At 35.0% G+C, this 22,895-nt stretch overlaps 1 protein-coding gene across 1 annotated transcript in view; it reads right to left on the bottom strand.

The window, feature by feature from the left end:
* EYS (eyes shut homolog) overlaps window positions 1-22,895 on the bottom strand; it is a 797,164-nt gene that overhangs the window by 118,458 nt on the left and 655,811 nt on the right. Inside the window, exon 38 of the mRNA XM_054514337.1 lies at window positions 19,085-19,238. Within this exon, the coding sequence (XP_054370312.1) occupies window positions 19,085-19,238 (154 nt within the window). The remainder of the gene's footprint in view (window positions 1-19,084; window positions 19,239-22,895) is intronic.

The following is a 22,895-nucleotide window of genomic DNA, read 5'->3' as shown; positions in this document are numbered from 1 at the left end:
TAAATACAGAGTTGCACAGAACTTAAAGCTTACTGTTGTCATCTAAACTGATTAAAGTTCTGTACTCATCTTTATCTGGACCAGACTCATTAAGTGTTTTGTTGCAGTCTGCTTTTGATAACACATGTGCTGTGTTTTCCCCCATCAGAACAAAATTGTCCGTCAAAGAAATTAAGATTCTCATAATAATTTCATGTGCATTTTGTACTTGAACCCATCTAAATCAAAGCATCCAACATGAACAGCTAAGAACATTTTGCTAAGCTATAACCAACTATTTTTAAAGAAAAAAGAGACTGCTTTATGACGGTATGTTTATACACATTTTAGCTGCAATCTTAAACATACATGAATGTACAGGATGCTTATTGCCTATTTGAATATCAAAAGGCATAATATAATTTATAATGTCATTTGGATGTGCTTCAGCAGAACCTACCTAAATAGCCAGATGTATATTTCCTAGTGTATTAGAAACGTCTCTCCTACTTTTTTTGTTCACTTTGTTTAGTGATATATTTGAGCTGAAATGTATTATTTGGAAAATGAATGCTGCACAAGATTCGTAAATATAAACTGCAGAAAAGAAAAGTGAGGTAAATATAATACATTTAGTTTGTAGATGTAAATGTGTATTCACAGACCATCTTTTAGGAAGTTTTTTTGGTTTTTTTTAAACAAGATAGATTACTTTCATCAGATTGTAGAAGCAAAAAGTATGAGGTGTTCATGGAAAAAAAGCAACCTTCTATGATGTGAAATGGGCAACATTTCTTCATGGATAGTCCAAATTTTACATAGGCCTTTCAACAAGATTAAATTTTATGAATGTAAGTCATTAAGGAAATTGTGGAAGTGTAAAAAAGGGCCACAATGCCTGTTGATGTGTATGTAAAATCAGGTTTTGCTTACAGATGAGATTCTTTATTTCTTGATTTTGATGTCCAATTTTCCACTTATATATTATAAATGCAGCTACACACATATTTCATTTGGAAATATTAGAAATTATTTCACTACAAAACTACCCTGTGATTAACTATTTCATTTCAGAGAGATGCATGGTTGTATTAACCATGTAGATACTTTAGGTCAAGATTCAAGCACTGAAAAATGTATCAATTTATCAGAATTAACATTTCTAACTGACAAAAATTAACTTTAGATTAAGCTTTCTCTAATTAGCAACAAATGAAATCATGCACAACCAGGGTTTACCAGTTACCAGTTATCGTCTCTTCTTTATATTGTTAGCCCTAATGAAAAGCATTTTATATCAGTCTTTGCAGAGTGGGAATCCCTGCAGACTGGGAGAGTTAGTGTTTATTATCCTGAAAGGTAGGGAACTCCATAGTGTGTGATCCAGGCCTGGCTCATAGACTCTCCTGCTCCCTACCAGCTTATATGTAATGTTGCAATTCACCACCTGAGAGTGTTTGGCAGCCTCTGCAATCAACAGCAAAAATAAACAAATTGCTGAAGTGGCCTGAATGAGCCTGGACAGAAAATTTTTAGGTACTCTAAGTGTCCTAACAGGGTGTTAAGAGCAGACACTCTTCTATTATGGGCCTCCATAAAGCCAAAGTTATACACTGATTTTCACACTTCACACGGAATCGCTGAATGAGCAGGGTTAGAAGGGGCCACTGGAGGTTGTTCCAACCTCCCTGCTGCAGCAGGATCCCCTAGAGCACGATTCTTGTGTTTGCATCTGAATACCTTTTGAGTATCTCCATAGAAGGAGAAAATGCCCACAGTCTCCCTGGGCACTCTGTTCCAGTGCTCAGCAATCCAATCCAATCCTTACAGCAAAGATGCTCTTCCCCATGTCAGGTGGAACTTCCTGTGTTCCAGCTCCTGGCCATTGCCTCTTGCTGTCTTCTGTATGTTTGTATTCATGATAATAGCTGAACCCTTCACAGCATTCCCTTACCAAAGGTTATTTTATGGGGTTTGTTTGTGTGTTTGTTTTTTACTGCAATAGGTAAAAGAGTATTGGACTCTAGCAAAATGGATGGCAACAGGATCACATCATAGGTGTCTTTTGGTTCAGTGGATTCAATACTGAACAGTAGTTGAGTTCCATCAAATAGATTGTAAAACAAGAAATCTTGCTTTAGAATGAAATAAAGAGAGTTGTCTTTCATTTCAAATCACTCTTTAAATCTTCAAACATCAAAATACCAAGAACAAACCAAGCTTATTAAAAAGTGATCAAACTAAATATATCAACATATCCCAGCCTATAGATCAGATATTTGCAAGGTCTGGAGAACAAACTTGTCCTTCAAATTTAAATAGAAAAGGAAAAAGGGAAAAATTTATGAAACTTGTGTATAGCAAAACCATTTCTAATGTGTTCAGAAGAGCATTCATGGGCTGTACTTCAGACATGCCTCTGAGGCAAACTGTAGGAGGTCATGCTGGAAGATTCTTTTCCTCTGAAGGACCCAGTGAGAAACTTCATTATTTCTCTGGCTCACACTGAGCACTAAGGGATGCCATGGGTAACTGACTGCCAGATATACAATGCAATGCTCACCAACAAATTTCCTGCCCACTTAGCGGATCTTGATATGAGGGTGTTAGGAGAGCCTTGAAAGGAGTGTTCTATCTGAATGGCAGTGTATTTTAGGAAAGAGTTTTACCTATCCAACATAAGTTATTTTTAGAAATTATTTTAGTCTTCATCTATGTACCTCAGAACCCTGTGATCAATAATGAATTTTAAAATAAAAAGATCTCTGTAAATCTTGTATCACAGGGAAAGACCTGAAGGAGATGAACAGACATGCCCAAGATGTTGTCTGAAGAATGCCAAATATGTAAGGTAATGAGTGCAGGTTCTGTGATTGTCATTCTTTTATTGATCTCATGTGAAGTTGCTAGAAATTAGGATGAATTAATCTAAACAGAAATTGATTTTAAAGAACATACCCATCACACTTATTAAATTGCAGCAGTCAAATAGTTGCCTGTTTTCAGTCAATATTAAGTGATTTGCTTAATGATGAACCTGGAAAACTTTGCCTGCTATGCATCTGCCTCTCATTTGTGTGCCAGAGGAAGACAGCTGGCAAGAAGATAGGGTGAGCAGGATTAGGGCAGCTAATTCTACCACTGTTTTCATTAAACAACTACTGCACTGTTTTTCCAAATTAAAAAACAAAACCAAAACAAAAACACAAAACCAAAACAAAAAATAAAAACAAAACCAAAAACCAAATAAAACCCAAACAAAAATAAAAAACCTCAAAACCCCAAAACCAAGCAAACAAACAAACAAAAATCCAAACCAAGCAAGCAAGTAAACAAACAAAACCCCCGACCAAAATAGGCTACTGTTTGGTCAGGAAAGAAAAAAAAACCCATACACCTGTGCCTGACATATGAAAGGCAGGATACCTGCTGGTGATTCAACTATAATATGTGCTGCACATAATTAGATAAGCAGAATATATTGTGTGGGGAATCAGTTATGGATAATCTACTTTGCAAGTACTTATTTCTTTTATTTTCCCTGTCTTCCTTTTATCATTCTTTCTTATTCAGGAAGGGTTGAGGGAGCAAACGAAGTTCTGTGTTTGTCCTCTATTGTCTGCTGAATATTGATACAATAGTTTGGGCAGGTAGGGAAGGAGCAAACCTTATTTGGCTTGAATCAGATACAAACCACACTGACATAAAAAGAGAGCCTTATTATTTCTAGAGGGAAAACTGAAAAGGAAAGAGGAAAAAACTTATTAAGCAAAGTATTGAATTCTCATCTTTGATCAAATGAACATTTTGGAATCTTCTAACCGTGGTAATGATTTAAGGCCCTGCTTTTTTATAGGACATGTTCTTTGGAGCCCATAGAAAACCATCTTCAGCTATGTGGGATTAAAATGAGCAGGGATAGTCTCAGCTACTGCCATGTAAAATATTTCAACAACTCAATATGCAGTTTGGAAGAATAAAATATTTGAATTTTTGTCCACTTTTTGTTTAAAGGTATGCAATGATAGTTTAAAATTATAGAATATGTACATAAAGTTTTCCCACTTACTAGGCAAAGTAATTTATTTCATCATTTGAAGATGCAGGAGTACTATGCTGTAAAACTTGCAGGTCACAAAATATTGTTCCATGTTTAGTTCAAGAACTTGTGTAAGGTGAGATGAGATATATACTAGCTTCTTGCAGATCATCTTGAATTTAAACTGAACAATTCTGCGCCACTTCATTTCCCACTCAATGTAGCTGTAAATGTTTTGGCCCTTTGGTTGTCTCAGTACTCAACCTTTGGTGTACTGTCTTCCTGCTCATAACTCAGAAAAATGGCAGCAGATTTTTAGTAGTTTAAAAAGAAAAAGTACAAAAGGAAAAAACACAAAATATCATAGCAAGAATTCTAAATGAGAGCAGAAATGCATGTTCAGCATTCACTACTATAATACTCCATGACCAAGGAGATAAAAGCTACCAAAAAATCTCACAACCTTGCTGCCAAACTGTCAGAAAACATAATCAGCTATGATAAAATTGTATGGACAAATTGTGTAATTACTTTAAATCACAAAGCAATGATATGAACTAATTATGACAGTGTTGGATACATTGAATAATGTTTCTCTTTGCATTAACTCCTCAGAGTAAGAATGAGAGGAATTTCCAAGATCTAGGCCTCTCTTTGGATCCAACTGCCATAGTTTCTTGAGTGGTAAAATATTTAATATTTAATCTACTGTTAATAAGGGGCAGTGTTAGTCAATATGAAACTACCTTGTGTTGCTACCAAAAAGAACGGTGCCCAATTGAAGAAATTGTTCAGGGAGTGTAACTAGTGATCTGACCTGACTAAAAAAAAATTACCAAATCCCTCAAAAGATAATTTTTTCATCAGATAAGCAGAACTTCTACAGCAGTTCACAACTAATCAAACCGAGTTAATCACTCTTCTGTTTAATTGCCTGCTTAGTAAGACTGACATTATTTTCCTGAACAAAGAGGGCTTTAATAAGAGATATTAATTCCAAAAGCCGTAAGATGCTGACCAGTGTAAAACTCACAAGAAAATAAAACATTGTAGATGTATATTGTCTGAAAATGCCTTATGTGAAATGTAATATATGCAATGATAGAGAGCCATTTACTATTCAATATGAATGAATGTTCTTGTATTGGAAGGTGTGAATACCTTAATACTATAGGATTATTTTTTAGCATTTTGAGACTCTTTGAAATTTTTATTTGAGACAAAGGAAATGGTCATACTGACAGGGTTTCTTTATCATTAAATAGAGACTTTCACAATTATTAGATATGGGGGTTTTGTTCTGGAAAAAATAGAAAAGAAAGAAAGAAAGAAGGAAAGAAAGAAAACCCCAAAAATGAAGCCCAAAAACTTTCTGGTTAAATTTGAAGGTTAAAGTGTTTAAAAGGAAACAGGTGAAAATATATGGGCTTTAGAAAGTATTCATAGTCCCTGGAGTACTTAGCAAGACCAACAATACCACATCAACCTCAGTATCACCACACTGAGTTCTAAAATTGAAAAATATGGATGTACATTTGGCACAGGCTGCTGCTGAGATTATTTTCTGCATCAAGCAATCAGCAAACTCCACTCATATGTTAACTTGACCCATTTTTCCTGATATATCCCCACCTTAAATTTCCAGTAAAACTGCTTGTGTGCCTGCTTCCTCACATAAGAACTGAAGAAATGTCTTTTAAAAAAGCAATAAGAGAAAAGTTCCAGATTCACTACCTCCATGAAATAGATTAAGAAATCTTGAAAGATTACAGGTTTAAGTATTTGATTGAAATAAATCCATTAAAATAAATCAATGTGTTCTTTTCTGTTAAAAGTGAAGGAAAAACTCAATCTGAATAATCAATACCTCCCTCTTTGGCTGGTTGAGGATCAGTACTCTTCAGCCAAAGAAAAAACTGCTCAGAACGTACCTTGGCTTGTGTCAGGCACAGACTGCTGTTTAGTTTTGTGTTTTTCACAACATTTTCTGTTGAGCAAAACTTACACCTGCCCCAGAAGGCAGGCAAGCATAATCCTGTTATTTTCCAGATGGATGAACAAAAGAGGTTGTAGAAGATTGTTTCTGACAGTGTTGGGAACAAAACCCAGGGGCCAAACCACATGTCAGATTTACATAAAATGTATTCAAATCAAGAGAAAATGCATTTTCTGAAGGTGTTTTGAACGGCTGCTGAGTAATTTAGTAGCAACACAGCATGCTGCACTGTAGCTCTCACATTCACATCTTTCATTGCTATTGGTCTGCTAGGTGCTGGCAGCTCCGACAAGACAATACAAACCGTAGGGGGGATGAAACAATTTCTGTGACAATGTATAGATGCCTAGCTCCTGGTGTTCTCACTAAAACCCCTCAGTGCAGTAGAAGTCACATCCACTGTTGCTAACAAACAGCAGAGCAGTGCTGCAAATTGCATGGAAGCTGCAGAGAAGAAAGGCCACAGAGACACATATCCCAAGGCACAGGTGTGAGCTGGTGCCACATAAACACCATTTGCCCAAACAGGGAAATGTACAGCAAACATGTGATACTGCACTTGAGCAAAGCCTCCAGAAAAGGCAGTCCACAACTGGAATAATATTTTTTTTTATGTACTCCAAACCTCTAACAGTTACATGTCTGTTTAATATAGTTCATTTTAAGTGTGAGCTCAAAAGCAGATCTGGCATTACATAATGTTTTGCTATTTTATATCAAAGCACAGAAAATCTGTGAGACAGTTACTTTATCTGGAAATACTCTCTAATGCAGCAGATATTTTTCACACCTCTGGAAAGGCCATAGCACTAGGAGTGTGAGACAATAATTACTCTTCTATGTTCACTGTATGCAAACACAATGTGACTACAAGCATTCTCCAATATACTCATATTTACATTGTGTTGAACAACAAAATACAGCCTTATCCAACACAAGACAGCACTACTTATAATTGAAATAAACAGAAGAGGTCACATATCTGTTACAAAATTTACCTGCACAATTACACATGGAAGGAATGCAGGAAAATCATGTTCCGTATCCCTTCCCTGTTCCTTCTGTGGTAAGTTGACCTCAATCAGCTGCCAGCTGCTCACCCAGCTGCTCTCTCTCCCCTCCCTCTCAACATGACAGTGAGTGTGGAGAAGCACAATGATGAAATTCCTGGGCCAAGATAAAGACAGGGAGATCACTTACCAATTATCATCACAGGACTCACATGATGTCAGAACCCAGGACATCTCTCTGGCTGTCCTGAGCAGCCAAGACCCCTTCCAGGGGGCTCAGAGACCCTGGCACAGAGCCCAGGATGCCTGTGGTTTTGATTATGACCCATGGAGCAAGTTACCAGCCTTATGTGAAGATCTGCAAGCCACGACAGTTTAAGAAGAATGATAGTGAATTTATCACGGGGTGAAAGAGTAGATTTGGGGGCTTTTAGAATGGATGTTCAGGGGGCAAGATGGAGGGATCTGGGCATGTCCAGCCTTTCTCCTTCTTCGTCTTGGCCTTCATCTTCTGCTGTGATGTTGGCACTTTTAGATTGGTTTAGAGTAGAAGCTCACTGTCTAACATAGGTGATAGGTATTGGAAAGTAATTGTAAACATTGGATATGTAGTTTTTAGTATAAAGACATAACACAGCCCCTGGGGCAGGCAGAGTGCCTCTGTGCTGCTGAGTGGACCTCAGCTGGACAGGAGGAAATATTTTATAGATAAGGAAAAATAGAAGAGCTCTGAGTCCTTCTTCGAACGCTGGGCTGGGAAAAGAGACCTTCTAACTTTTCTTGGGGTCACTCTGACCAGTGAGAGATCCCGAGACAACCTGGGGAAAATTTATTTAATTTATTGGCCATTAAATAGGTTTGGATGGTAAGAAACAAAGAGAAAAATTAACCCCCTGCTCCCAACCTCCTTTTTTCCAGGCTCAACTTAGTTCCATTCCCAACTTCTGTATCTCCCCCACACAAACAGGGCAGGAGGAGGATGGGGAGTACAGCCCAGTCCATAAGAGCTCCTCTCTGCTGCTCCTTGCCTCTCACACCCTCCCCCTCGTCGAGTGTGGGATCTCTGTGGGTCCCAGTTCTTTCAGGAAATGCCCACCTCCTGCAGCCCCCACTGCCAGTGCCTGGGCACCTACACTCTGTACATCTCCTTTCTATAACCTCTGTAGCACTTTGCTCAAATATTAATAATCAAGTAATGGTCAAAAAATGACAAAGCATCTTTGGATAAAGCTGACCACAGATGTAACAGCGGCATCACTAACTCCACAGAAAATAGATCAACAAAGGTAAAGAGCAAGGGACAGGAGGTAAGTGGTACAAAATGGTGAGCAAGCAGAGAAGAAAGTTTCCCAGACACTTTACAGTCTAAGAAAAATCCAGGTTAATGTGTACTTCAAAGAACAAACTGATGATAGTGGCAATCAAAGTGGTGGAGAGATAAATAAAATAACTTCTCCCACCTGAATTATTGATACCAAAATATAAATTCCCTATGGAATCGGGGCACTTCAGTTAAAGGAAGAGAAATAATTTCCTTCCTGTGATGTGTTCCACAAATGAGTTTCTTGCAGACTCTCAGAAAGATGCAGTGGATGTTTCTCTCTCTCTCTCAGAAAGATGAGGTTGACATCTCTCTCTTTTTTCCTCTCTCTCTTTCACAACTATCAAGGAGGACTATTTAATAAATGTGTGCGTGAATTTTACTGAATATTCTCTTTAATCAAGTGACTCAATTTCCAGCACCAAATTTTCTTACTGCTGGTATGCAGAACTAGGCCTAAACTGGCTATTCTTTAAACAAAGAGCTGTCTGATGTCCTGTTTTGTTCTTTCTTCTCTGCCTATGTGAAAACTATATATTAAAAATCTACCTGAAATTTATTTAGAAAGGAAGAGTTTAGAAAAAAAATAAGATTATAGCTATTACAATTAAATAATAACCATCTCTATTTCTTCTTTCCCTAAGCCCCCATGAAAAAGGTTATCCAATGAAATATATGAAAGAGCAATCTCCAGGACACCTGATGTCTTGTGAAAATTTCTGGTCACAGAGATGGACTGAGTATAGTGAAAAATACAGATCATGTATCAGAAGCTCAATGTCACATTTTTAAAATTCTTTGCCTCAGAAAATTTAGTCTTTTGAATGTGTTTTGGAGATAGGTAAATAGTATTCCCACTTTGGAGTTGTACGAACTAAGCAACAAGCTAAGAGTAACCAAACTTTTTGAAAGCATATTGAAAATTTGCTACTGAGCTAGGAGCTGGTCACCTAGACCAAGAAGAACTGCTCTCTTCTCAGCAAACAGGAGAAAATTCAGCATAATCCCACAGCAGTCTGGACTGCACGACTTCGCTGCCTGTTTCATTGTTTGTGGAGCTCTGCCTTCTGACTCCTCTGTGCTTATTAGTGCTCATGAGATGAATCAAAGGGAGCCAAACTGGCTTGTTGAGAAATAGATACATTTTCTTGCCCTTCCCTCTACCACTGCTTTTTGGGACATTCATACACAGGCTGGCTGACTTCTGGTTTTTATTTTCTACTGATTTTCAATACCGACAGAGCAAATAGTACTTCCTATTGCTCTCAGCTAAGGCAAACCTGAAGAGAATTGCCAATTGTTACAAGCACACTGAACCAATTTTATTTCTGTATTGATCTTCCACATACAGAACAACAGATTGGAGGAAGAGAATTAAAAAACTGCTTGCTCTTCACAGTTTTATTTTGTTGTTCAGCTCTTCAGAACTCTCAAATACAACAGTGTAAACTATCACCTCACTTAGGAAGAAGGCAACACAGCGCCTTCATAAGGTATTTGGCTCTATACTCCAATGCTATTGCTCCATGTGCTGTGCCAAACCCACAGAAAGTAAACTGCTGTCTGAAAAATCCTCTGTGTAGATCATTGGGTGACCAGACATAGATGGTGAATTTTAGAGAATTTATATATATTAGAAATAAAAAAAAAAAAATATTGAAATGATAAAAATATTTAACAATATATCATATTACATTGAATTTTATCATTTCATTATTCCTTCTGTAATCCAGTGACTCCTTTTTTTTCCTTCATGTCAAAGATATCTGCACCGTTTCACGCATCATGCCTGGTGTCCCTTCAGCAGTACTGAAATCCCTTCATACTAGTCTGTAAGTGACATAACTGTTATTCCTTCCAAGCAGATCAGAAGGGCCATGCATCCCACTTCCTCCCTGGAGCAGTGGGAGCAGCCAAATATTTCGAAATCTTTGCTTTCTCACCCAGCCTGACTCAGGCCCAAGAAGATGGAAAAGTGAATCATATGATATCACTGTCTATGTAGAGAAACCGCAGTGAGTAAGCAATCACATCAGAAGTTCCTGGAATGCAATGCTTGTTCAGCACACAGAAGAAACAAGACTGTCTACCAGTCTGCACCATTAAAGCAGTGTCTCCTTTAATACAGAAAGGGAGGGTTGTAAAGAACTTAGCAAATTTTGGAAATTTAGGTTAAATGCAGTTTAGAATTTCCATTGTATAATAAAAAATCTCTTACATATGATTTATCTGCAACAATACTGAAGGGCAAATAATATAATTTTCAAAGCAGATGTATCCAGAAAATGGAAATTGGGTTATACAGACTATTAGAACTTTATTCTTCCTATTTTTCTTGCAGAAAATCAGAGATTCTTTGGATATTGGAATTTTAAAATTATAACACGTAGCCAAATCTAAAAGTAGAAGACAAATAAATGTGCATTCATTATGCTTTATAAGGTATACTTTAATTCTGGTGAATTCACAACTCACTGTCTTTAGAAGACCTGATAAATTATGGCATAGAGATTCAGTAAAATCTCATAGAGAAATAACTGTTGTTAACAGCATCACTCACTAAGAAAGTAATAAATAATTACTGCAATTGTCAACAGCACACTGAAACTGTTTTCTTAATGTGATTATTAATCTTACAACTTCCTTTGGAAAATGAATTTTTCTGGTTATTCTGAAAATTACACTAGCTATTATTTTGTCATGTTTGATAAAAGGGTCTGATGAACATTGAGGTTTTATAATTTTCTGAATTATATAATACTTTAGTCATGCTTTTGAAAGTTATAGCATGAAAACCTAACAATCTATTCACATATCTAATTACCAACATATCTGTAATAGCTTAACAATGAAATAATCAACATACATTGGAGATTACCATGGTCATTAAACATCAGATTCTGTTTAAAAATGTTAAAATTGATATGACAAGGTTTTCTTCATTAGCTTTTTTCATTTTATCACTTCTGTAGGAAAAAATGCAAAGTAAATATACTGTCTTGAACCACTGGGTTGAAGTGGACTTTTTTAAAAACAATCACTGGAATCAATGAAATTCAGAGTATGAGTATGAGGGGTATTACTGAAGTGTTTGGCTTATCCTAGGAAAAAATGGACATAATAAAAACATTGCTCCAACCCAATAATATCAACGTTCATTATTATTTTCAAGTCTGGTCCTCTACATTAGAGAGGGAGAATGGTGGGAGAACAATATAATAGTTGGGCAGGAATGCACCTTAAACACAAGAAAGATCAAAAAAACCTTTCCATTTTACCTCTAGTCTATACAGGCACTCTCACTGGGACAGTCAGTACATAAAATATAAAGTTGTATGTAAAATGTAAAAATGACCACTGACATGACAGAATTTTTTTCGGAACGATGAAATTGTTTTGCTCTGCATCATAAAACTTTTTTTTGTATTTCTTGCAGATTAATGGAAAGTTAAATATTCAAGTCTTTGTGGTGAATGATGGATTATTCTGCATAGCTGTGAGGGAGTTATGCCTATCAGCATCTTTTAGGATGAGTTAATTTATCCTACAATGGCAAACACAATCCAAAATAAAATACTGTCAGTGTTAGTGCATTTTTTCTTTGCTGCTTGATTTTGCTTTATTATGTTAAGTTGAACTCACTAATAAATACAAATACCCTTTAGCAACATTGGTAATTCAAATGAAATATGTTACATTCTTAAAACAGATAATATGGTTAAAAATAAAATCTATCCTTTTTCCTATAGGAAATACACTCATCTCTATCATCTCTTATTCTATCAATTAAAAAGTTTAAATTCTGGTACCTTCAGGAATAGAGATTAAATTATGCTTTCTTATTTTTTTCAGGATATTGAAGTGTAAACAGGAATTCACAATGTCAATTTTAAATTTATGATTGGAGCATCTGTTTGATGCATCTATGCTAAAGTCAGCATTTTCCCTAAACAGAATTTGATTTAACAGAATGCCTGATTTAGCATAAAATTTAAATACATAAGATTTCCAATAAAATTTAATTTTTCAAATTCTGTGTTCAACAGATTGGAGGGTGTGCCCTGCTAACAGGACTTTCCAAATAATACTTTCCAGTATTATTTTCTCTGATACTAGAGACATTTACAAAATATATTTATTTTATCATTAAGATTTAACAACAACAAAATCTTGAGTTTTATTTATGTTTGAAGCTGCAGTAATTGTAACAGAAAAAAGGGTTTATCAATGGGATAAAAAATTGTGAGAAACAAATAAAGAGTATTTTGCAAACCAATTTTTCTACTTTTTGAGCTTGTTTATCATTTAACACTGACCACTCAGGAAAGCAACCTAGATACAAGCTGTCAGTTTTCAGTTGAGTGTCAAAAATTGCTAGTGAGCAATAAATGTCTGAGTATTGCACTAATTTTTAAATTTTGCCATAAATCCATGTACTTATACAAACTCCTTTAGATTAATGCCTTACTTGAAAGTAAGTGAAGTTAGATGGAATAAATATGACTCATCAGCATTTTTCTTAAATAATGTAAGTAATCAACAGCCTCATATTTTTTCAAAGCTTTATCTTTGAAATATGGTAAATATACATTGCTTTTCCCTGTTGCTTCTATGGTTGCAGGTAGTCATAGCACTCCAGCTGTGACTCAGAGCTCAGGTCAGTATGGAGCTCTGGATGCCTGATGCTACTCTGCATTATTGAACTGCTAATACAGTTCGCACTCTAACATTTATATAGATATGAATAACTTTGAAAAAGACTGAAGAAGACTCACACCTAGCAAGAGAACCTCAAACCTTCTTTAATGCATTGGTTTTGGTCAGTAGTTTTAGCTTTTGGAATGCACATCCTTGTAGGAGCTCAAACGACATTTCATGCAACTCTGTAATTAGTCCATAAGAAAACACAGCAGCTATCACTTATTTTGTGACATAGCCTTTTCATCTGAGATAAATGTAAAATGACACAATATGAATTGGAAGTTGAAAATATTATGACATCATTTACTGCAACTGGCCTGTGGTGAGCCACTTTGCAATAAACCTCCCAAAGCCAGTTAATGATTTTTTTGTGTACCTCCTTACAGACAGAGTATGAGACATAAAGACAGGCCCTTGACTTATTGTAAACATGAATTAGCAGCAACCATAGCATTAATGAGTTATTGACCTAACCCTCATATTGAATGCAAAACACAGCACTATACCAGGTACTGAGAAGAAAACTCTACCCCTGGTGAAACCAGGACAGCCGGCTTGAGCAGGAATGTTGGAAGGACCTCCAGAGGGCCTTTCCAGCTAAAGAATCACTTGACTCTGTCCTTCTGTGTTCTTGGGTCATTCCTCTAAGGGCAGTTAATGCAAGAAAATCTAGCATAAACTCAGAGCATGAAGGGTACAGGAATTCAAACATCTGTTCTTCAAGTCAGTAGCTAATGAGCTTGAACAGCCATAGCAGTTGGTTTGTTGGCTTTGACAGATCACTGATGAAATATTGCATACTGCTGATGAATGAAGGAAGAAAAAAAAGTTTCAGAGAGTGGCTTATGTTTCTAAACACACTGAATGTTCTGTTCATACACAAAAGCTGAAATTGAAATGAACACAAAAGGTAACCTTCTCTATATTCTTTGTGACAATCCACTTTCTTATTTGAGTTATTCCAGGTAACATGCCACATGGCATTATTTCACCAGCTGATTCCAATGTTCCAAATTTTTGTTTTAAATTTTAATTATATATACAAGAATTTGTATTCATTAGCTTGATTTAATGTATCTCTTATGGGACTATTTTTAAAATGAAATAGATGTAGTGATTACTTGTGTAAAACTGTAACAGCTGGATTAATGAAACTGGGATTAAGGCTTTCAGAGAACAAACACTACATTGGTGTACAGGGCAAAAGCATTCCTAGTTTATAGTGGCAAATATGATGATTTTATGAAATTTTCAATTGCTATAGAAAATGCAGCAAACATAAATGCATTCAGTTGTATATACGTCCTTCTAGAAGTAATAAAATTTTTTCTTCAAAATTGATGAAATATAATTAATATCCTACAGCATTTCCAGTTCTATGCAACACAACAGGGGTACAATTCATCTACATGCTGACTTAAAATTCAAAATTAAGATAGAGAGTATGTAAAATATTTCTTTTTAAAACCACATCTAAATGTTTTTTCCTTAACAATTTTATAAATTCATAAAATAAAATTAAAATTCTTAAATCTATCTCAGACTGCTTTCACTGTTAATCGTCAAATAATTTTGAAAAGATGAGGTGTGGTAAGATGACAGCGATATTGCATGTAGTTGTCATTTACCAAATCACCTTTCCATTTTTCATTCATAACATAATTAATCATGTTGGAAATCAGTATGGCATGTATGAAATCTAGGCTACACTATATACTTGCTGAGATATAAAACCTGCTGCTCAGATGTTTCCAAATAATCAAAAAATATCCTGTATTTCTAGGTAACTGGTAATATTGGAAGCAATAGCAAGACATCAGATAATTGAGTTTGGGGTTTTTTTTTGTTTTATTGATTTAATGTAATTTTAAGTAATACTTTCACACTATAGAGGATATCCAACACCTGTAAATAACAATAAAAATATGCACTAATATGAAAACCCATATATCTCTGAAATAATGAAATGAAATAGGTAAACACCATGACTGAAAATGAGACAACATATCATATAGATTGTGATTTACATATTTTTTTAGAAACACATTTTCAGAACGCACATGCATGAAAAAGCTTTGGAGAATAGTTCAAGCAACGAATTTCTTCTTCTGTGGAAAGGGTGGAAGTAGAAGTGGAAAAATCATGGACACTGGTAATATAATAATGTAACTAGTACTTAATACATTACACCTTGCCAAAGTTTCCGTGTGGAGGTACAAAAACATGCTGAGGACTTTCGCAGTTCAGAATGTGCCATCTGCTTTTGAAGCTGGAAGACCAAATAATAAACTTCAGCAGCTTCTGTACCACTGCATGGTTTAGGTGATAGTTGGCCAAATTAACTGGATAATGAATTTAACAAATAAACCCTTTTAAGGACAGCTAAAGGTGTCCTTCTCAGCCATGAGTAAATGCTCACATCCATACTACTGATTAAAGTGTGACAGAAAGCTGGAAACAACTGCTTTCAATATGTTCACTTGGAAGATACATGAAATGTAAATGTACATAATAACATGATATAGCTCTGTGGGGATGGGCACTATGTTCATTAAATTCCAGAGTAAAATTCTGAAAGTTCTGCAGGTACATAAGACTGAAGAGTGATGTTGTCACATAGAGGGAAGATTTTAATTAATGCTTCCTTGGAATCTCCTAAATGGAAAAGGACCCGCTGTGTCACATCACTGTGCAGAACAGACAAAAATATCATTTAGAGACAAGAATCTAAGATGTCTAAAAAATATCAGTACTCATATTCTAAAAGTGACAATCCACCTTACTATCTAGATAAATCAAAATCCTGATGACCTGAGTATTTCAATCTCTTTGTTAAATTTACCTTTTTTCAACCACTGAATTGAAGAAACATCATTTGCCCCCATGACAGTAATAGCACTTTAACCACAAAGTAAAGCGAATTTTACATCAGGCAAATGCATTTCAGAACCTACTCATGGAATGAAATGTGTTTGGATTAATGTTCTTTGAATAACTTTAAAGAACAAATCCATAAACCAATCCAAACTACATTTCAAGTATGTGCTCACAGCTTTAACTGAAAAACCCAATACATTCTCAATCATGATATCATAAAAAATTACACTCAAATGAATGCACATTTTCAAACCAGTAATCAAATCATCCTAAAATAAACAGAAATAGAAACACATGAAACTGCATTGAAACAGGTTTCTATTTTCTTTAGGCAAGGCAAAAAAAGTAAGCAATCAGAGCTTTATTGACTTTCTTCTATAAAGTTGCCATTTCACAAGTATCATAAAGACAATGACTGAACATTTAAAACTCATTTAATCTTCATCAGGTTTGAGAAAATGGCCATTTCTAAGGAAACTAATCATACAGTTAAAAGAAAGCAATAGCTCTAAACTATGGGAATGTATTCGTTTCTTGCACATGTGGATTAAAAAAATAAGTTTGAAAAGGAGAGTCTCTTTCTATAGATATTGGATGTGTTATTTGTAGTGTTTAACCACTGCAGTCATAGTAGCATCCAAAACCAGAATAACAGTCAAATATGATCTTCCAAACCAATTCAAAATCCAATATAGCAAATATTTTGTTCCCCTTTTGGAGAGCTTGGAAACAGTAACAAAAAGTGATCATTTATTCTACTCTTTGACTCTTTTCCTGCATTATAGGGAAAAAAAACCCACAGAATTTTGCAGGTAAAGCATACAGATAGAATTATCTATCTCCAACAGCCTCTGAGAACACAAATCAACAGTTTGTCATGGATTCATATTTTATATCTTATGATACAAGAGCTTGGGAGGCTACAACTGCCTTGTCAATTTTGCTTTTTCCTTTGACAGAGGTTAAGGATGATTGCTGAAGGATTACAATTTTATTGCTGCTTGGTGAAGGATATACTGCTCTCTCTACATTTTAGAAGGACTCACAAGAATAATCACAAGTCATTTTGAAGGCCAAGCCCATAAACTCAAATTCATGTAAATCCCTACAAGTCACAGTCTACAATCACACCTTGCAAGTTATTTAGTATGCCACTGTTTCAAAGATAGCAGTATAAAATTCTAGTAAACAAAGGAAGTGTGTAAATTGAACTGATAGTATTTTTTAGTGTAACAACAAGAAGAATGAGAGCATAAATACAGAGGTATTAATATTAAGGTAGAAAAAGCAGGAAATAAAATTTTCAGTGTGAACTTGAACTCTATACCTAGAATCAATTTTTAAATTTTCGTTTAGCTGCATTTGTTGCTACAATATTATTAGGCTTTGAAATCCGTATGGAATTTTAATGGTTTAAATGTATGAAGCAAAGACAATGCTACCACAGCTGAGGCAGTGCAGACAGTTATCTGACCAATGTCTCATACAAGAGAAGCCTCTGGGATTAAAAAACAAACTTAGAATAGTTTATTTGTATTGAGCTGTATAACTCTATCGAGTATTTTTGGAGAGAAAAAAAATCTGCTAGATCAAAAGGAGGGGAAGTGATATGCTTTTCTTTGTAAATTTTATGTGCTTTTACAATCTGTACAAAAATCCTAAAATAAATACACTGCCAGCTAATAAGATTTGAATGCATGCTCTGTAACTTTGTTCCATTAATACTAGATGTTAATGCTAAGCATAAAAGGAAAAAATCCCTGTTTTAAATGTAGAAAAAAAGTAATGTGAAGACCTGTGGATGAAAAGTAATAGAAGATAGAAATGAAACAGTTTCTTAAATGGCAGCTCCTATTAGCTTTCTGTGTATTGAAAAAAGGATTTATATTCTAACAAATTTGTTTCTAAAAGAAGTGGTACAGCAGATGGGTTAAGCATACAATCTAAGAAAATAGGCTGGTATGCTGAACATTCTCTTCTCCCCTTATCAATCTACTCTATATAGTGAGATCAACAGACCTCTGTCATTTCAGAATTGATCAACAGTTACATCATAGAGAAACAGCTCAGAAAAAAACACAAAAACATTCAGATTTTGCTTTGATTTTTCTTTTTTCATAGTAAAAGGCAATTTTGAGAAGCCTAACATGCATATTTCATGGTAACTTTTGCAGCAGTCTCCTTCACATACCATCCTCTAACAGCAAAAATAGTCCTAGCTAAGGCTTCCTTTAATTTCATAATTTGTGCATTACATTCCCTCACAGCACAAATGTTTACAGTTCAGGTGCAGCAATTAATACTTAATAATACTTAAATGATGTAAAAAAATATTATCTTAATCACAGTAATATGATATTGTATATGGGTCAGAATTATTTCTAAGCATTTCTGAAGTAAAGATTGAATACGTTACCATTATTTAACCTTACTAATATAAATATAACAAAAACCCCTATATTATTTCTGTTTTACTTCCTACCTAGCTTGCACATATGAAATTCCATGACTGGAAAAGAGTTAATTCATTACCAAAGCATGAAACCAATATCCATCTCAAAATGATAAATGAACCATTTTGAGAACTATCATTTGTACAAGATGAAAAATGACAGCAGTGATTAGCCACTTGTATAACCCTGATAGTACAGTGGTAAATGTAGATATGACAACTTTTAGAATTGTAGTTGTTTGAATAAAGCTTTTAAAATCTCCAAGTACACCCTGTAATGTAAGATGTTGTTAGCATGCCCATTTTTAATTTATCTTAAACAATAGATTAGTCTTATATTTAGCACTAAAATGTGATAACAAATATAATTTATTCAACGTGTTAATTAATAAGCATAAAATATGAGACCCCCATCTGTAATTTCAAAAATTATGACTGAAATAATCTGTATCTGTAAATGTATCTGGACTTTGAAGACTTTGAATGATTCATAAGTTCTCCAAAGGACTGAAGTAATCTGTGTGAACTAAAATGTATTTTCAATCAAGGAGAATCAAAATTGAATTATATTTTCAACTTTATGAAAAAGGTTTCCAAATTTGCCTTCCAATTTGACTTGCCCTTTTATTGTCAAAAAAAAAAGAATGAAATTAAATTTTATTGCTCAATATAGATGGCTAAAACTCTTTTAGTGTGACCCAGTTCTTACCTTACTGTGATAGGGACGAGCATCCCCTTGCTGACAGATTGGTTCAGGGATACAGTCAGAATGTTCTGAGAGTTTCCACAGCCTAATCGAACTGTTGGTCTTCCGTCCACAAGATACAAGTGAAGAAACTGCTCTCCAAAATTTCTTTCACCAGCTTTGAAAACAAAAATGGAGACAGTCACACTTCTGAAAGTGTAGGACCTCACAGAACTAAATCACACATCTGGAACACCATCAGACATGATGCCTATGTGACCTTGGGGACCCTTCTGTACATATACAGAACTCTTCTTGAGTGACTGCGAGGAAAAAAATCAGACTGTAAATGTCTGTATTTAGCTGATAACAGTTAAAAGTAAAAGAAAATAACTAAAAGACAAAATTTAATACCACTGCAGTGGCATCAATCTTACAGAGATCTTACATTAACTGAACTTCTCTCTATATCCAGCAGTATCATTAAGACAATGAAGGTGACAATAAAAAAAGAAATTCACATTCATTCAGCTTTTCAAATAAATTATAGAAAACAAAAATTATAAGATGACAGCTCTTCCCAATTCATGATGTATTTCAGACTTGAGGAGAAGAAAAATTATTTACAAAACATCAAACATACTGTTACTTGAACTCTGAAAAATAAGAATGAAAAATATGCCTAAGTTCACTTCCACTAAATAGCATGTTATACATTGTAAAAATGACAGCAAAATATTTAAGTGATGAATGATACAAGGCTCTTCTAAAAAAAAAGGGCTGACACCTACAGTTTCAAATGCTATTGGGTGAATTTGCCCTTTGAATTTAACTGTACTTACTTTTTATAAAATGTATGACAGTTCCTGTTTACAATTTCTATTCACCTTTAGACAAATCGTTAAAATGTTAATCTGTTTATTTCACTGTATTCTACTATGTTTAACTGAAGTAAAAAAGACTCACTAACTGGGTCACGAAACTGAAAATACTGCATATATGTTTGATGTACCACTGCCTCTGAATAGGAGGCTCTGGGTGCTGGCATGGGTGTTGGACAGGGAGAAATCTCATGCTAGCATTTGGGGGACCCTCAGCTGTCGAGGGCCTGGGTTTGGATGTGTGAGCCTTGAGTGACTCTGCCCATGAATCATGAGCAGGAGTCCCCCAGAGTGGGTCAGAAGGGCTGGGATCAGGGCTGGGTTTCATCTGCTGGGTAGGAGCTCCCAGGCCTGGAGCTGCTGCAGAGGGCCACAGGCCAGAACATCCTTTATTATTTTTATTCAGAAAGGTAAAAAGAATGAGGGCATTATTGAGACTTTAAAAACATAATAATTTGTAAAAAAAAAAAAATCAACTTTATTTTGGAGGACAAAACAAAGAGCAAAAATGATCTTTTAGATCAGAGAGAGACAACAGTGCTTGCAACTGCCTGATCATTTCCTTTTGTATAGTTCCTAGCAGAAACATTTCACAATGTAAACTCCCTCCTTGAGAGCAGCTTTCTAGGCAACATTGCATTTCTTCAGTCTGTTACAAACACTGATGACCTACTGAAGCCTTTTATGCTTAGACATATTTTGTATTCTGAATACCTAATTAACTCTAAAGCTATTTTAATTTGACTGGATTTCATGCCTTTGGCTTTTACAATTTCCTTTTACAATAGTCTGATAATTCTCTTTCAAAATATATTGCACTATTGCACTGCTTTTTAAACATCATATAACTGATATATGCATATATTGTACTACCTGGTTCCTAGTCTTCTCCCCTCCCTGTACATGCCATTCCTGGCATTTCCAATTTCTACCAGTAAGCAGATCTGTAAGTCACATTGATTCAGAGAGAATGAAGTGGATGTATATGTGCATGTATATACCAGGTGTTGAAAAAGTGAAGTTACAGATGAACAGCTTGTTTTCCTTCTCCCAGTGACTCTGTCTGTCTATTCACATTGCCCACTAGTAAAAACTTGGAAAAAACTCCTCATTATTACCAGTAAAGTAAAAAATCTGGGACAGCTCTCTCAAAGGCAGCATTACTTCTTGAAACTTCAGTGAGTGTTGCTGCTTGAACTTCAGTCTAGGGAGCACTTTCAAGTCACACTTACAGGTGACTAACAGCATTCTTCACATTATTTGCTAGGTGGTATGAAATCCTTTGAAAGGACAGTCCTTTAAATCTTTCTACAGTGAACATGAGGAGTCAGAGAATTTTGTTCTGTCAATGTGAAAGAGCATATACTACCTAGTGCATATGATGGAAGTTACCTTCATAGGAAAAGCCTGAGTCATAAGCAAAACAGACAGGTTCTGGGAAGAGACAGAGATCAGGAAATACCTGAGTTCAAAACCTTGTTGGATATTAGGGGTAAATCATCTTGACCTCAGCAGAGGTTGTGTGAGGGTTCCAGCAAAAGAATCTCAGCAATCATCCTTTCACAGAAAACAGTGAGCTGGAAGGTTATTTTTGTACATCAGTATGTCAACAAGCAAATGGCCATTGAGCTTAAATGATTGCCTATCTAAAACAGAGATTTGAAGTCCCATTAAAATATGGGATTAACTTTATTAGATAGAAAATAAATTTTGACACAGGAAGGATACTGTGAAATGCTTTACATGAAAATGAGAGCTGAAATAAGAGACAAAGAGACTGCAACTGAAATGTCTGAATGGCCTCTAGTTTCTTAAGGGTAGGGGCAATATGGGAAGATCTGGAGAACAGAGCTTCTAAGAAAAAAGGAAATAATTTATGAGCCCAGCTTATGAAAAGGGAGCTGTTGTCCTTAAGGAATGCTATAAACATGGGCTGTGATATCTGAAATCCAATTGTCAGAAGTTATAGGCTACCATATATAGCAGAAGCTAAACAACCTACCCTTGAAGGGATTGTGAGCAGCATTATGCTGACTCTCTTAAAAGTGAAAATGATGAAGTAAAACTTTACAACTGTATCAGGTTTTTATGATTGCTAGCAATTTATTTTGCTTTGTGGCTAAATATCACAATTTGCTTTGACATGTTGATGAAATTTAATCATGCTAACAAATAAAATAATTAAAGAATAGAATAGAAATTTTATGAATGCATTCTGTAGTCAACAAATAAATCTTCTCAAATGATGGCTAATCTTTATTGGCACAAATGTAATTGTCACATTCTAACAACAATTTAAACATAACATAACAGCAAAAAATTCCAGGGATTTTTAGTCCATTTACTGTTAACACTCTTTAATGTATGTATTTATTGAATACATACTGAAATAATTAGGGAAAATTTCATTATTAAGAATGTAAATGAATTTTTCTTTGTATTAAGACAGATGTATGTATAGTAATTTTCTATATATCATACATAGACTTCTATGACATATCTCTTTCCCCTTTTTTTTTAACAGAAAACCTATTTTTGGAAGCCTCTACAGGTCCTTAGTACTTGTTAATTTCAACTAATCATTGATAAAATTTTTGGTAATAAAGGCATCAAATAGGATTTTTTTTAACAATGGTATGGTATGATTTACTAAAGTGGCATGCCTAGCACATGTAGTGGTTCTCATCTTCTGCCTATTGGTCAGCCTATAAGCAAGCTTATTTGCTGTATTCTCTATATTTATTTTATTTGTCTTATATATATTTGCATATATATAATTGCACTAAGTGCTAAGAGGTATTAAAATATTGCATTGATATTTCAGTGTTCTGTTCTTTTTATTTAAAGGCATGTTGACATGAAAAAGTGAAGAAGGCACAGATCTTTTTTGCTCTTCACTGGCTAATGTACTAGGCAATGACAGATGCAAGTTTCAATCCTTTTATATTATCCTT

The sequence above is a fragment of the Molothrus ater genome, chromosome 3 (assembly GCF_012460135.2).
Source record: "Molothrus ater isolate BHLD 08-10-18 breed brown headed cowbird chromosome 3, BPBGC_Mater_1.1, whole genome shotgun sequence".
Classification (NCBI taxonomy): Eukaryota; Metazoa; Chordata; class Aves; order Passeriformes; family Icteridae; genus Molothrus; species Molothrus ater.
Note: the sequence above shows the minus strand (reverse complement) of the source record. Positions and strands in the feature narration are given on the sequence as shown.